The 17,427-nt window shown below is 36.4% G+C and overlaps 1 protein-coding gene across 10 annotated transcripts in view; it reads left to right on the top strand.

Annotated features, from left to right (window-relative positions):
- LOC134817539 (3',5'-cyclic-AMP phosphodiesterase 4C-like) overlaps window positions 1-17,427 on the top strand; it is a 91,056-nt gene that overhangs the window by 54,202 nt on the left and 19,427 nt on the right. Inside the window, exons 1-2 of one of the 10 annotated variants that reach the window (XM_063826699.1) lie at window positions 6,377-6,574; window positions 7,004-7,149. The exons of 6 other annotated variants lie outside the window; for them this stretch is intronic. In XM_063826699.1, coding sequence (XP_063682769.1) covers window positions 6,554-6,574; window positions 7,004-7,149 — 167 coding nt within the window. In that variant the 5' untranslated portion in view covers window positions 6,377-6,553. Of the gene's footprint in view, window positions 1-4,875; window positions 4,971-6,376; window positions 6,693-7,003; window positions 7,150-17,258; window positions 17,405-17,427 lie in introns of those variants that run through there. 3 more of the 10 variants (XM_063826703.1, XM_063826705.1, XM_063826701.1) reach the window with 3 other exon arrangements.

Consider the following 17,427-nt stretch of genomic DNA (forward strand, 5'->3'; position numbering starts at 1 on the left):
TGGTATTTCACAAAAATAATTCATTCGCAAAAATAGGGATGTAAATGAAACATATCTACGTATCTTATTAGCTTATTGAATTATTGATAATATTGGATTATGATATCGGTTTATGATCATTTCGCTTTACCTTGTGTCAACAGCTTTTTTATTTGTCTAATACATTTTTTCGTATTGAATCTCCGTTATCTTTATTCTTGTAGTTTTTTTTGCGCTGCTGACATCACATGTTATGTTAGTTGTCAATTACTACACCGCATAACACACCGCTAAGTTGATATTGTTTGTTTTTTCATAATTCAAGTGTTACACTGTTAATTATATTTATAATATATATATTTTTATTCAGCCACAACTGTCAGTAAAACAACGCCTTGACTTCAAATGTCGGTAAAATGTACCTTTACAGTCATCCTCAATAAATGTATTTAATTGTAGTTGTGAAAATAGTTTAAAACTATTTAGTTATAAAATATATATTGCTTTCATCAATATATATATATTAATAAAATGATGCAAAGAACTATTTCGAAGATCTAATCAACACCGACTTTTAATGTGTAGGAGTACAGCAACAAAATATATATATGTATATCCATAGTCACATTGTTTCGTCCTATTAGGACTCATCAGTATGGCTCAAATCATCAGGGTTGGTTTTGCCGATGGCGGGTATCGACCCAGCAACCTTGCGATTACTGGCTCGGCGCCACACCACTGGGCCGCCAAGCCCTTAATGATGAGGGAGTTACAGAGGTACCTCACTGCTCTACAAACTCATTACAAGTTAGGAGCTTTGCATTTAAGCTGAGCGGTAGATCTATTCATTCCCTAGAGTGCTCAAGCTTAGAAAAATAGGCGAGCATATTTATCCATAGACACAGTGTTTCGTCCTATTAGGACTCATCAGTATGGCTCAAATCATCAGGGTTGGTTTTGCCGATGGCGGGTATCGATCCAGCAACCTGCTTATATATATATATATAATTCAAACCTGCCCAAGCTAGATAGCCATGGCTTGGGGGTACTGTTAATTATGATCAGTACAGTTTATTTTCCCGCATGATAGGGATATCAACATCAATATTAGTAGAGGAACAATACCATCACTTGGTTTGTTTAGGGTTCGGGATTCAGTCGGCCACCAGATTGATGGGACTGTCTTAGTCTCGTATATTCGTCAGAAGTACGTGGTGTCTTCACTCTTCTACAGTACTTCTCTCCATACAGCACTCAGAAGTAACTTTACAACTCTTTCACTCACCTCTAATAACTTTGTCCTTCCGCATTCCTCCGCCCTTTTTACTCATGGTCTAATTTTCCAGCTCAGAGAGCACTACACCTTTCTATTTTTTTCCTCGCTATAGCTGCTAATCAGTTATAGGCTGTGGCCAGGCTTTGTTGTTATTGTTGTTATTATTGTTGTAGCACCCACTCTACTACAATATAGCTACGCACGAAGGAGGCGACTATTTCTAATGGGGTCCCGCCCGTTTCTCTGGTGTCGAACTTGAGTGCTAACCTCACTGTGTCGTCAGAGAGTTCTCAGAGTACAAGGACCGGGTCAGGGAGGTGCCTTTTTTGTAGAAATACTCACACCCACGCACACCCATGGTCACGTTTTGATTTACAGGGGTCTCGGGCGAAATGAATGAAATTAGCACTTGCTTGGAATGCGTCCGTTTTCAATCTACCCACTCTCTCAGCGGCGTGTCTTTACGCCATGCTCCACAGCACATCTTTTAAACTAAAATATCGGCCCAGGCCTCTGCTGTGCCTAGGCCTCTGCTTCAACTATAAGTTTTATCTGTCCACAGTATGAAATTTATTGGCTTGGCAGGTTTACTGGTTAAGTGACAAGAAATGTCGGGATAGATGCTGTCATTGACTGGCTGACGAGTTAAATATACCAAGTTAAATTAATCACGTTTAGATGGCTGAATGACGGTCAGTTTGATACTCCTGACACAGTAACAGTAAACAGAGCTATCTCCGTCAGAAGGTTATCAAAATATAATACAAATATTATCTCCGCACCTTATTATAAACCAGCATTGCTAAAAATCCTAAAATTCCCTGTGTTCTTAGTCTTCAAAATGGGACACTTATAAGGCATAGACATTAGACATGTCACTTAAAAATCTAAATTTGTCAGTGAACCCGGTATGACAGATTAATCAGTCTGTTGCACATTATGTCACTAAAAATTCATTCCCAGTATTCCTTGTAGGATTCTTGTGTCAACTTTTGATTTTAGCCCCTCTCTCAAATTGTTGCTTTTGCTACACGTTAATATTCCTGCTTATTTTATTTATTAATTACTATATATAGTCTTGCTTTTTTATAATTGTGATCAAATGTTAAAGTTCGATTGCAAAATTAATTCGTTGGTTCTCGCGTTTTATCCACAGTGAACTCGTCTGTGGTATTTCACAAAAATAATTCATTCGCAAAAATAGGGATGTAAATGAAACATATCTACGTATCTTATTAGCTTATTGAATTATTGATAATATTGGATTATGATATCGGTTTATGATCATTTCGCTTTACCTTGTGTCAACAGCTTTTGTATTTGTCTAATACATTTTTTCGTATTGAATCTCCGTTATCTTTATTCTTGTAGTTTTTTTTGCGCTGCTGACATCACATGTTATGTTAGTTGTCAATTACTACACCGCATAACACACCGCTAAGTTGATATTGTTTGTTTTTTCATAATTCAAGTGTTACACTGTTAATTATATTTATAATATATATATTTTTATTCAGCCACAACTGTCAGTAAAACAACGCCTTGACTTCAAATGTCGGTAAAATGTACCTTTACAGTCATCCTCAATAAATGTATTTAATTGTAGTTGTGAAAATAGTTTAAAACTATTTAGTTATAAAATATATATATATTAATAAAATGATGCAAAGAACTATTTCGAAGATCTAATCAACACCGACTTTTAATGTGTAGGAGTACAGCAACAAAATATATATATGTATATCCATAGTCACATTGTTTCGTCCTATTAGGACTCATCAGTATGGCTCAAATCATCAGGGTTGGTTTTGCCGATGGCGGGTATCGACCCAGCAACCTTGCGATTACTGGCTCGATACCAAGTTAAATTAATCACGTTTAGATGGCTGAATGACGGTCAGTTTGATACTCCTGACACAGTAACAGTAAACAGAGCTATCTCCGTCAGAAGGTTATCAAAATACAATACAAATATTATCTCCGCACCTTATTATAAACCAGCATTGCTAAAAATCCTAAAATTCCCTGTGTTCTTAGTCTTCAAAATGGGACACTTATAAGGCATAGACATTAGACATGTCACTTAAAAATCTAAATTTGTCAGTGAACCCGGTATGACAGATTAATCAGTCTGTTGCACATTATGTCTCTAAAAATTCATTCCCAGTATTCCTTGTAGGATTCTTGTGTCAACTTTTGATTTTAGCCCCTCTCTCAAATTGTTGCTTTTGCTACACGTTAATATTCCTGCTTATTTCATTTATTAATTACTATATATAGTCTTGCTTTTTTATAGTCTTGCTTTCAAAATAAAAGTCCGTTTTGAGACAATGAAAAAATTCAAACCATCCAGCTGAAGCTGTAGAACACTCCATTTCCTTGTAAGAACCCTCTGTTTCGCGCCCTCCGTAACGCGGATATAGCCAGGTATACATACAGTGACTTCAGATTCGAACCGATAACCAGTTGTTTGCAATTCTGTGTAGCGACCATGGCACCTGAACATGGTCACATTAAATTTATTAATGCTTTTCATACAAAGTTACAACAAAGTCTTCATGTTATGCATCCTGGGTTTGGACAGACCCGCTTAAAATAATGCATTGTGTAGCCCGTAAACGTATTGCTCCCATTAATGCAGGAAGATTACATCATAATAGAATATCTTGATAGCATCTGCATTGTGATATCTTGGTATTGCATCATATCTGCATTGTGCTCTTAAAGTAATGCGACCTCGTGAGACGTTTTAACAAAACTTAACCTGGGACGGTCCTACACAGCTGACGCCTACCGTCAAATATAATAAAGATATTGTCCAATGAAAATCCATTAGTTGGCTATAAAGCCAGCTACTTGCGCGACTGTAATTCCTAGCACAGTGTTTTGCGTAGTACGTGCAACGATGTACTGCCTGCTTGTTTACCATTACAATGTTTATAATCATGTATTGCCTGGCTGAGAACCCATATCGTGGTAAGAATAAGTGGAGGTTGATATATCAGCCAGCTGAAATACGTAGCCTCGTGACGCTATTCAGTATTCCTCCTACTTCTCCATAATGCAGTGCTAACCTACCCTGCTCTAGCCTCGTTGTATTTACCTTACTCTTAGCAATGTTATTGTTAACCATGCGGGTTTATAAAGCGATGCTGAGCAGTTAGCACATAATATCACAATCACATCGGGCAATGTACTCTTGGGGAGGCACATTTTACGTGTAAATTCCTTATCCTGCATTATTCCATCAATCAACATGAAAAGTAGCAGTGGTCTCTAATCTTGTAATAGGAGTTGCTACTTTCCTTCGTGGTACTCGTTACTAACTACTATTACTAACTAACTGCTGTTATTGCCGGTCATCATGACCGCTTTGTTTTGATAATGTTATGCTTCGTCTCTGTGATATAGTTTTGTTTTCGGTATTTTGAGTTTATTAGAATTGGAAGTACCTATACTATTATACGATGAAATAATTTTGTCAGATCGTAATAAACAAATATTTGGGATTCCTAAATATTAGCAATAGAGCAGAGAAAGTTTAATATATGTTGTAATCGTAGTATACTTCTGCTATCAATTGTAACTTGAGTGCTGTTGACAACAAAGTACTTTTTACCAAAAAGGAAACTTCCAGCAAAAGACACTGATAGTGGAGGATGGATGAGCTCTCACTGCTGGGAGGTAGTCTGTACCGGCTCAAACTGAGATATGGGTAAGTGGTGTGCGGTGGCGTTACAATTCGGCACCTTATTATGCACAAGTCTAGACTAGTAACAAGGCACACTGTCAGTGTATCCACACAGATTCTAGACTTTTCTCCCTCTTAAGTCTTATCTTATCTTTTAGGAAACTCTCCTACAGTACCCCATGTTCACAAACAATCTGTCAGTTTTACTATAATTCACTTACCCCGATTACGGATTACATGTATAGAATATTCTAGTATTTATTCGTATAACCAAATTATTTGTAAAACTTTTGATTTGTAACTATGTTTGTTCATAACTATTTTGTTGCTCACAGTTCACGTTGATTGATAAGAGTCGGGATACAAAATAATCACGCATATTGTGCGTGATTGTTTAATCGAAAGTATCGCTTTGATTATATCCTGGCAATTTGATTTAATTTATATTAATTCATAATATTATTGTTATATCATGTTTCACAAGTTATACCAATGACCGACTATAAATAGATATTTTGAATAGACTAGATACGGTTTAGTACAATCTCACTAGATTACAATAGAAGTCGAATTATAAATTATACCAATGACCTACTATAGATGAGGTTTTAAATAGAAGCGGTTTAATAAAATCTTACTTCCGCTACATCGCAATTGCAGTCGAATTGAACGATTGATGTTGTTTATTCTTTTCTCCATGACGTATATTTTTTCGAATATTTGACATCAGTTCAGTCTTGAGTCTTTACTTATAAGTGTGACCTTGAACTCGATGAATTATTTGTTCTTCGGAATAACATTTCTCTCGAGGAATTTGCCAATTCGAGAAGACGCTAATTTTCGGAGACTAATAACCGCCAATATGTTCGTGGGAAATGGAAACTTTCAGTAGGGCTATAACTGGCATTTGCAATCACGTGTAACAGCTCCACTCTAATCGTCTTATCAGCCCGTGATTCAGGTCTTCCAACCCCCTCTTCGTTACTTATCGATCAAAAATTCATTATTCTTTAATCAAGAATTCATTTTCAAAATTAACAAGGGGTTTGGTTACATCCTCTAAATTTTATTGGACAGTGAATGATAATTTGGCGATCAAAAGGATGCTACATAAGGAATCAGAAATAAATTCCAACGATTGTGAAACGAAATTAAGATTCCATTGATCCACTAAACTCTAGAATATTTGGTTGGCACGGTACCTTTTATTGTTTTGTTAGCCAGGTTTAGTTCCGGTTTGTTTGTTATCCAAATATGTGACGTTTCAACTTTCACTCCTTGTCACACATTCTTGGCGTACTGATGACGTCACTTGATTAAATTTCGGGCAAACATTTTACTTATTGAATTTGACAGCAAATTCTGACAAGTCATAGTAAATGCTTTATCTTTAGTAAATGCTTTATCTTTGCGATAAGATTTGTTCTACCTATTTTGTCCAATTCTACTTTTTTGCCCTGACGTCAGTACTCAACTTTTATTGCTTCAATATTCCGCAATTGGTGCTATCAAAATCGATTATCGTTATCAGCTATCATATCTTGACATTACAGAGTGGCAATGATTTTCTTTACCAGCGCTTACATCTAGTATTCTTTGTGCCTATCATGTTTTTTAGCAAATACCAGGTGAATTATACACGCCTGCCTTTTACAAATCCCATTTGTTTGAAGTGCTTGCATATATAGAATCGGAACTGCTCATTTATTTTCATACAGAGGAACGTAAAAATTTAACTTCTATAAGGTTTGATTACATAATATCGCCTGGTTAAACAAACAGCTGAGGAATTCACTAGATTTTCTGAACACATAATTCAGAAATTAATACATAATTCGCAGTTCTTTCCTTGTTTTATGGGCAATTTTCCAAATTGGACGCTCACTAAATGACCACGATAATTATGTCCTGCCAGTATTCAATGTGATGAGGCTCATCATTTTTCATTTTTGCTGATAATTTTGCCGTGTTTGAGATATTTCTTCAGCGCCATCAGTTTTTGTCGCTTACCAGATATTTATTTTGATCGTTCTCTTCAACTCCGACCTTATCTCAAGATTACCACAAATAAAGCACGTGATCTACTCGAGCCCTCTGAAGTTGCCATGAAGTACGGGGTGAGGCAACGTGTCATGATGCAGCGGAGATCTTCTGATCAGACGGATTATTGCTCCATGAACTATAGGAGGTTCAACAATGCGGGGTAAGACAGCTTTGTACATGCAAATTATTAATATTAACAATTTATTAACTTATTATTAATATTAACTATAAATAAAATTCAAATCATACGATTGGCACAATGATCATAAATTCAAGATAATTTGTTCTCCTAATTTTAGAAATATCTACTCAATTTGTAATTTGTTTACTGTTTACTTACTACTTATTCAGATATTACACTTACTACTTAGTTATTTTGTCGGAAAGTTTTTCTTTCATTTGACAACACCAGACGCATATTCATTTCTTTAGTTTTACTTCAGACTCTGACACTATCAGAGTCTGAAGTAAAAACTTATCCGGGATTATAGGTCAAGCTAAATGATGGTTTCAATATCTTGTTTGCAGTGATTTACCACCTTATCATGATCATGGTTACCAATCCAAATGCTACGATTGTTAGAAATCATATAGTAGCTCCAGATTTAATTATGTGTATTAATCTTGGCAATATATTCATCTTTACTTTACTTTACATCATTATATTGAACTGAATTTTGCGGATAATAACTAATTAGTTACCTTTAGTAACTAGCTACAGTTACTATAGTCCATAACAACATTTCAACAAGGTGATCAGTGTCCTCTCTCAGTCTTGTTAACATTCTGTGTCGATCTATAATCTGCTGAGGAAATAAAACTTGTTAAATCAATTAAATGTCCTCCGCAAGTAGTTGTGAAATCAATAAATCTTTGTTCCTAACCTATCGCAAATACCTTTGATTCAGTCAGGGCTATTTTGTGACAAGTCAACCCTATAATATCGGGTTAATTCGAGTATTCAGGTCTCACATGAAGCAGAGTAAGTGTGTAACGACAATATTACACACATCTCACATACACAATATCGGTGAGGGTCACAGTATTCTATCACTGCACTACTTTTCTTTGTTGATCACCAATGACTCTGCAGACGTTTCCTAATGTGTTTTGATTGTTTCACTCCCCTTGTTCATTATATTACTTCGTTAAACCTTTGTTTGTACCCGTTTGTTGAAACGGTTATATGATAATTGTTTTGTACATAAATGGAGTTGTGCAATGTGCATACAATGACCATTGCCTAATACCTTGATAAGATTATATATTATCTCCTGAGTGCAGTTGACTCAGTTATAAATCTAGCCTAATCTAACTTTTTCCGGAACTTTTATGAATTTTCTGGGCATAATCTTTGATGCACCTCGTTATCGCCACAAAATGCATTTGTTTCTTCTTAACATTTTCCCGAGTTAGTTTTTTAATTGTGTTATCACCCACCGAGTCTGACCTTTCTTGTGAGAATTAATTACAATTGCCCTCTTCTCTCATTCCCGTGTGCTGTCCCAACATTCTTCTAGGCTTGTTCCAAGGTATCATGTCACTCCACTGTTATCCCTACATGAAATATCTACACGACTCAACTCCCGATTTAAGATCATATGTCCCTTGTGCCGCGGCTGCAGGAGCATCAGAGTTACAACAATTGTTTTTCTTGGGCCTGTGCCAAACATGGTGACTCAACGCGGTGTGTGTATGCCTCACTATCAGTTGTGTAGTATCACCGTTGTAGAGCGATGGCGAAATTGCGTTTCTTCATTTGTGTTGTAGCAGAAGTTTGTGAACACAGAAGACGCAACCCACTTTTTGTTTGATTGGAGACGTCGCATTATCTGAATTTAATTGTGGTGAGAAACTGGTAGCGCAGAGATACAGATATGATCACATTTGAATGGTTTCACCAAATACTATTCTTTATGTCACACACTAAAATAGTATGATTAGTAGCAATAGTATAGTGACTACTAAGAATGTCAGGACCAGATGACTGATGAAGCACAGTAACATTGTAGTAACCATGGTAACAAGACCTTGTAACCATGGTAATGGCGTAATGAGGTCCCGTAAAGTGTCCTAATGACATTATTTGTCTTAGTGTGGTCTTAAGTTTATGTTTAGGACTCTTGGCTTCCAAACAGCTCCTTTATTTCATGTGGTTCGAGACCAGTGACGTTAACAGCAGTTTAAGGATCACTTTTGTAATTAGCTACTATCTTTTGAACAGTTGGTGCTTTATCACAAATTTGGAGCATTTGTCTGTCTAATTTTGGTAAAGGGTACTACTGTGTCATTATTGTTTGAAAGAAACAACAGTTTATGAGCTTATCGTTATGCTATTCAGAAATAGGTAAATGAGTCTCAAGATCTTGAAAATGGTTCTCATTACGTAACCATGCGTCCCAAAATTGTTTGGTTTTGGACAACGACGTGTAATTTGTAGTATATTAAGGTCCTGAAATATTTAACCCTGTACCAATAACCATACTGCAGCTAAACTCTTATTTTTTCTCTGGTTGGTTTTACATCGCATCATGTGGCTGTAGTCATCGAACAAATACGAGTAATAGTATGTCAATCCTATAAAATTGCACATTTTGTAAAATTGTTAACTATACATGGAATAATTTGAAACCTTGAAACACCGCGGCTGTTATTGGTATTTTAGAATTACTATGCGATTCTCCACACACACAGTCACTGTACTTCTGTGTCGTGTGCCAAAGTATGCAGAAAACTTAGTCGACCTCTTTTTTCTCTTTCAGGAATCTAGAACAGAACTTGTACATTTTTTAAATACCCGTTTTCCATGTGCTGCGGTATTTTTCTCTTTCTACTTCATGGTCGATTTATATAAATTAGTGTTCAAAGGAAATTGTCTTCTGTTGAACGACAGACAACATTGTGAAGTAAGCCGATTGTTGAAAAATTAGTGAACTTAATTCCAAGAGAAAACCTACAAACGAAAAATTGTAGAGAATTTGTTGAGCTTGTCAAGTACTGTTGGTGTAAATTGTTGTTTCTCGCAGGCAAAACACTTTTAATTATCCTGTTACTACTAACACAAATACTGATACCACTTTTGTCTCCTACATTAATATTGCGGTTTCCGCCTCTAGAACGTATTGGTACAGTGAAGCTACTTCTCGCGTTTTCGTTGCGTGTTGGCATTCATCAGAAGGTTGTGTGCATCTCTGATTTTTCTAATGTAGTTTCTAATTGTCACATAGTTCGCCTTATAAGGCTCAGTGATGTTTGGGATTGTTAGTGACTTTATCTTCTCTTCTTAATGTGCGTCTTCAAGGTTACTTCAGATACAGTATGATCGTTAATCAGTCTCGATTAATCAGTTTCCACACCAAAGATGAAGGTAGTTGGTATAATTATGAACCTATTGGCTTGTATGCATATAATAATATGAGCTACAATCAAATTTGTACGGTGGTCCATTTCTATTGATTCTCCAGAATCAAAAAATTAAAATACGATCGAGATCAGACGTACTAGTAGCAATGAAGGACAGCGTTCTCTCGTTTTGTTTTGTTCACTTGGCTTGCAACAAAAGCTTTCATTGGAGTGTCACGTGCCAATCAGCATCGACTTAACAATCTGATCACTGGATCACTCAAGTGGCGTTGAGAAAGCTGGCCTCGTAACATTGTTGCTTGTATGATGACGGAGATAGACTGATAGTTCTGTTGGCGTCGTGGTAAGCATCGGTCTGTGTTATCACTTATCTCTGCCTCGAAAATGGGATCCTCGAGCCTTTCTGCAGTTGAGATAACAGTTTTTAAGCAAAAATCGCCCGCCTGCTCCGACAACCTCTTTCTGAGAAAGAGTCTTTCTCTAAATCCGTTATATATATATATAAGATAAGGTTTATGACGTTATAATTGGTATTCCTTTCGTGACGTGATTCTCCGTGGACGGCATTAAAGGCTCTTATAGACGGTTATACAGTTATACAGGCTAGACGGTAAAAGTGAAATACTGTGCAGCAGTTGAGCAGTCATCACCTACCGTCCATAAAGGAGAAATGTTAACTTTCTGTGGAAGTCATCCCAGTTTATCATTCCTTGCTTTGTGTTTCCTACAATCCTATGTTTCTCACGTGTTACTTATCCTAACAAAGCAGATATTCCAATCAAATCAACAGTTGGTTAATAGTAAGGTGTCAGGTATTTGCGGTAGAGCCTACCCGTTAGTCATTAATTCCTGGTGTTCTAACTTCCACTTTGCAATAGTCATTAGCTCTCTGGGCTGGGGTGGTAATTAGAAATCGTGTTTTTTTGTGTGACAGTATTAGACCTAGTGACCTACGTCACTTTTGATAAATCTGATTGGTTGTTCAATGTTTTATCAATCAAATCAAGAAGAACCCTGGCATAGCCATAGGTGTTCAAGCTGTGCGCTAAAGATGACGACATTTCCTTTCTATGAGAGCTCTGTAGCGTGGATAAATAGACACCTTATCCACGGTTGAGAGCTGTGTGCTTATTTGAAGAAGGAAGCTGACAGTTTCCTCTAACGATCCAGATTACGTCTGTAGAGCTCACAACAGATGGTAAATCACAATAATCCTACAAAGGGCCCCCTCGTGCTCCATTGTGATGTTTACTGGACACCTGGTCCCCTGCAGATACTAGTCTCTTTTCTGAGTTGTAACTTGTTGTATTATGCTATAACAACTACTGTGTTACTCTAGGAGACTCTTCACATCTGACCTTTGTGCTTTTATTACTAGTTTTCTCTCCGGTTGTTTGATGTTTCTTTTAAAAGTGCAATTTGTTAATTGTTTACTTTTTAAAGTAAATGCAATTTGTTGATTGTTTACTTTTAAAAGTAAATGCAATCTGTGGTGTCACATCTGATAGGTTTCTGAATTACTGAGAGAGTAGTGACGGCCACGGTAAAAGCCTAAAAACCAGGCCTTACAATGTGACTAAATGACGTTGAAAGTTCATTATATCGTTCTTTGCATAGTTGTTGATATGGCTCACTGATTCCCAACTCAGTTACAATGTTGTTGAGTTGTTGTAGTCCATAAAAACATCATGTCACTGTCAGAGCCTTGCAGATTCAGATTATTACCAGTCGTGTAACTCCCCTGTATCAAACTGTTTTCTGGTGTTGGTCTCAGGAACGATCAAACACAGTTGGGGGGAGGTGACGTTACTACTCCTCTGTATTAAGTTAGAGAAACTTGCACTATTGTCGCACCTCCAAGTTCGCGGCCCTTCCACCGTCAGTCCTCAGTTAGTATTGACCCTACTGTGGATATCAATTAAACATGCCTTGTTCCTCTTATAATAACATATGACATAAACTGTGGGGGAGGCACACGGCAACAATTATCAGCCCAAATTATGCCTCTTCTCATTGTTACCGTGGCAGTTTGTTGATGGCAGGGCATTTAATATTCATGATGAACTCATCACTCACTCTACCCGGGGTCGGTGAGGTACAGCAGGATGCGTGGGGGTCAGGTTGTTTCTCCTTGGTAAACATTACTTACAGCAATTTAGTTTACGCTACACGGCACAGTGAGCTCATTGTCCTAAGTAGTAAAGTAGTCCCCTCCTGCTCTAGAGTTGATATGTAAGAGCAGGTTTAATGAGCTAGTTGTGTTTGTCTATTGAATCTTATCTTGCTGTTAGTACCTCTTTTTCTGGTACCTGGTGAATCGTTGTTTATTTACACTATCTATATCCGCTTGATATTTCGTATGTTTGATATTGTATACCTTACTCGGGATTATTATAACCGGGATAAAGTGGTGGGTTTTGGAAGATTCCGCCATATTTTTCCCGGTCAAAAATTTTACCAGTCATGAAAAAACCCGCCGACTCAGATTATGGGGTTCCAAGGGGGTGGTGATCATCATATTTTACCTGAAGTCTCATATGTGCTAGAGAAGACTTTTGAAGCAGTGGATGGAGGGCTGTAACTTTATTGGCGGTTGCTACCATAATTTCGTTATAAAAATCACAATTTGGTTATAGAAATTTGACCAAAACCCATAATCATGGGTAGAGTGTACCGCTGCCAGTGTCTCTCTTTTCCAAACAAAAGGAAATGATATTAATTTGAATAACCGTCCGAAAATGCAAATTGATACCGAGAATGAAATCGGTCGCTCGCTTTTTCCATTCGATCACGGCTAACGAATTGTAATATAAAGCTTATTGATTGGAAAAAGCGAGCGACCGATTTCATTCTCGGTATCAATTTGCATTTTCGGACGGTTATTCAAATTAATATCATTTCCTTTTGTTTGGAAAAGAGAGACACTGGCAGCGGTACACTCTACCCATGATTATGGGTTTTGGTCAAATATCATCTCTTTTTGATTATAATGTCAGGATAATTTACAAAGCCGAAATGTAAACTCATAACTTCATTAATATTTATATTAATAATTAGGAGGTAATTTCATCGATTTCGAAATTTTACCTGACTGAATATGGCACTTTTTACTCATTCAAGTTGGCATTAAATTCATATATAATGCCATTTAAATATCGTGGGAAAGCAGAATTTATTCGAAATCACGAATGAGCAAAATTCTCACCTTTCGCACGTGCAAACTTTGAGCGGACGTTGCGTGCGGATACAATATCTAATCACCGTAAATTTTTGCGTAGCAGTATTTTATATATAGTTTAATAAGCATGCAAAGTTTCAGAAGATTTCATATAGAACTTGGATCACAACGGGACTCCAAAGTTGATAAAAATGGTGAAAACAGCAATTTTCAGTAATTTTAGCAATTTTCTATCAAATTGGGCGTGTCCCCACGTGTGCAACTTTTTGATTTTCAACTTTAAAACTAGCCTATAACACAATTTAGACCTTTAAAAAGCAAAATTGAGCTCCACAACCCAAGGGATGGCCCAACACCAGAGAATACTAATTCACAACTTTTGTGTTTTTATAAAATTATTCTTCAAAAAAGCACTTACTTCAATAGCGAATATCTTTATGAAGGAGCAAAGTAAGAAACTTTTTCGGTAGATTTTCAGAATGCTTGAACAATTATATAAGGTGAAAATGTTCTCAGATTTTGAATAAAATTACTCCTTAATGGTTTAAAATCGATTTGAAAAGTTGTTACTTTGTCAAAAATCAAGTTTTAAAAACACTTAATTTGATGACGTCATCAAGTGATGATGATGAAAATAAATTATTTTTTGATATAATGTAAACTAAAGTATTAACAATTATCTTTAAAACCTGTGGTTCGAAATGACTGTATCTTTTATACTTTTGAATCTACGGACACTTAAATGTAGGCTACAATTGACTGCAAAAGCGTCTATATATATATAATATATATATTTGACCAAAACCCATAATCATGGGTAGAGTGGACCGCTGCCAGTGTCTCTCTTTCCCAAACAAAAGGAAATGATATTAATTTGATTGACCGTTCTCAAATGCAAAATGATACCGAGAATGAAATCGGTCGCTCGCTTTTCCCATTCATTCACGGCTTTCGAATTGTAATAAGTTTCGATTGATTACATCAATCAGATGCTGTAAAAATCTCTTTGGGTTGCGTTCGGGTCGATACCTAGTATTTCGGGATAAGGGTGGTAGTTACTACTGCTGAAGTTTATTGAATCTTTATTGCCGAGTACAGCTGCCTTTGGGTAGTTTTTCTTAGTCTATTACAATTGTAAATGAATGGGAAAAGCGAGCGACCGATTTCATTCTCGGTATCATTTTGCATTTGAGAACGGTCAATCAAATTAATATCATTTCCTTTTGTTTGGGAAAGAGAGACACTGGCAGCGGTCCACTCTACCCATGATTATGGGTTTTGGTCAAATATCATCTATTTTTGATTATAATGTCAGGGTACTTTATAAAGTCGAAATATAAACTGATATCTTCATTAATAAGGAGGAAGTTTCAACGATTTCGAAATTTTTCCTTAAAAAACATTTCCTTGTGTTTAGGTAAGCATATCGGTCGATCACTGACTGAATATGCCACTTAATACTCATTCAAGTTGGCATTAAATTCATATATAATGACATTAAACTGTCGTGGCAAAGCAGAATTTGTTGGAAATCACGAATGAGCAAAATTCTCACCTTTCGCGCGTGCAAACTTTGAGCGGACGTTGCGTGCGCATCCAAATTTGAATCGCCGTAAATTTTTGCATGTAATTGTTTTATATATAGTTTGATAAGCATGCAAAGTTTCAAAGTATTTCAAGAAGAATTGTAATCACAACGGCACTCTAAAGTTGACAGAAAATGACGAAAACAGCAATTTTCAGTGATTTTAGCGATTTTCTATCAATTTGGGCGTGTCCCCACGTGTGCAACTTTTCGATTTTCAACTTTAAAACTAGCCTAATACACAATTTATACCTATAGGAAGCAGAACTGAGCTCCACAACTCAAGGCATGGCCCAACACCAGAGAATACTAAATCGCAAAATTGACGTTTTTATAAAATAATTCTTCAAAAAAGCACAAACTTCAATGACGAATATCTTTATGAAGGAGCAAGCTAGAAAAACTTTCCGGTAGATTTTCAGAATGCTTGAACAATTATCTAAGATAAAAATTTCCTCAGATTTTGAATACAATTACTTTTTAATGGTGTAAAATCATTTTTAAAAGTTATTACTTTGTCAAAAATCAAGTTTTAAAAACGGTTAACTTGATGACGTCATCAAAGGGTGTTCATGACGTCAAATAATTTGTTTATACAATGTAAACTAAAGTGTAAACAATTATTTTCAAGACCTGTGGTCGGAAATGGCTGTATCTTTTATACTTTTCAATCTATGGACAATTAAATACAGGCTACAATTGACTGGCAAAGCGTCTATCCCTGAATATATGTATATGTATATGTATGTATGTATGTATCACGACAATCTGTCGTAAAACAGGGGTTCTAGAAAACCCACTTCCCGATGTTCCTGAAACCTGAAACTTTTTTTGCAGTCGATTTGGTCAACGTCTAGACGCCCTGAAAAATTTCAGATCTCGAACTCAATTTTAACATGGTTTTTAAAGCACCTGAATATGGCGATTTTGGGTTTTTTACCGAATTTCGTATAACAGTGCTGGCGAGTATTTTATGCAAATTTCTTAAAAATCTCAACATAACTATTTTTTATTCCTGTCATCTTTGACATCAAATTAGAATGTTTTGAACTAAAATAAATCTGCTGAACGACTTCCGATGAGTCTTAATGTCTGAAAAACTCCTGCCGGAGGCGGCGGCCTTCGGCCGCCGCCTCCGGCCGGAGTGCACGCTTCGCGTGCACCAAAGAGGGTATAATAGTAAAGGGGGTATAATAGTAAAGGGGGTATAATAGTAAATGGGGTACATAGTATACCCACAATAAATGCAACGGTCGTGCTTGCCAGCACTGTGATATACTTCACGACAATCTGTTGTAAAACAGGGGTTCCAGAAAACCCACTTCCCAATACTCCTGAAACATGAAATTTTTTTTACAGTCGATTTGGACAAGGTCTAGACGCCCTGCAAAGTTTCAGATCTCTAACTCAATTTTAACATGGTTTTTAAGGCACCTGAATGTGGCGATTTTGGGTTTTTTACCTAATTTCGTATAACATGCTGGTGCGTATTTTGCTCAAATTTCTTAAAAACCTCCACATAACTATTTCTTATTCCTGTCATCTTTAACATTGAATTAGAATGTTTTGAACTTAAATATAACTGCTGAACTACTTTCGATGAGTCTTAATGCCTGGAAAACAATAAAGGGGATATACTAGTATAGGGGGTAAATAGTATTGTGAATATAAGGGCGACGGTAATGCTTGCCAGCATTGTGATCAGATTTCAGGGTGGACCGTGATTCTCACTTCACTTGCCCATGAATCAGTGAATCGAAGAGAAGAGAGAGGACATTAGCGATAATGAGAATGAGAATACGCTTTAATGAAGATTTGACTTATTATTGCTATAGATTTATTTTCCTTTAAATAGACGTGTCTTTTTTTCTATTTCTGAGTAATATCAGTAACTGTAAATTGAAATAACTTCTTTAACAAGTAACAAAAACAGAAATTTCGGTTGAAAATTTGTTGATCTCTGAAAAAAACTTGAAAGGTCGGCCACCGGTAAATACATGACCGGGATAATTTGGCGGGTTTTGGGAAAGTCCGCCATATTTTTCCCGGTCATTAATTTTCCCAGTCATAAATTAACCCGCTATAATATTCCCGAGTAAGGTAGTCGATTTATTGAACTTTTTTAACAACAAGGTTATTCCATTTTAAGTTTTAACACATGGTAAAAGAACGGTATATTATGCTCGCCTCCGTTGAAACACAAGGAAATATTTTGCTTGACCCCCTGAACAAGGACCCGCTCTGTGCTATGGATATAGTTCTGTATTCCATCAACGGAGACCCAAAAAGGTATTAATGATTGTGTACTAATA

The sequence above is a fragment of the Bolinopsis microptera genome, chromosome 6, assembly GCF_026151205.1.
Source record: "Bolinopsis microptera isolate Bmic1 chromosome 6, MBARI_Bmic_1.0, whole genome shotgun sequence".
NCBI classification, from domain to species: Eukaryota; Metazoa; Ctenophora; class Tentaculata; order Lobata; family Bolinopsidae; genus Bolinopsis; species Bolinopsis microptera.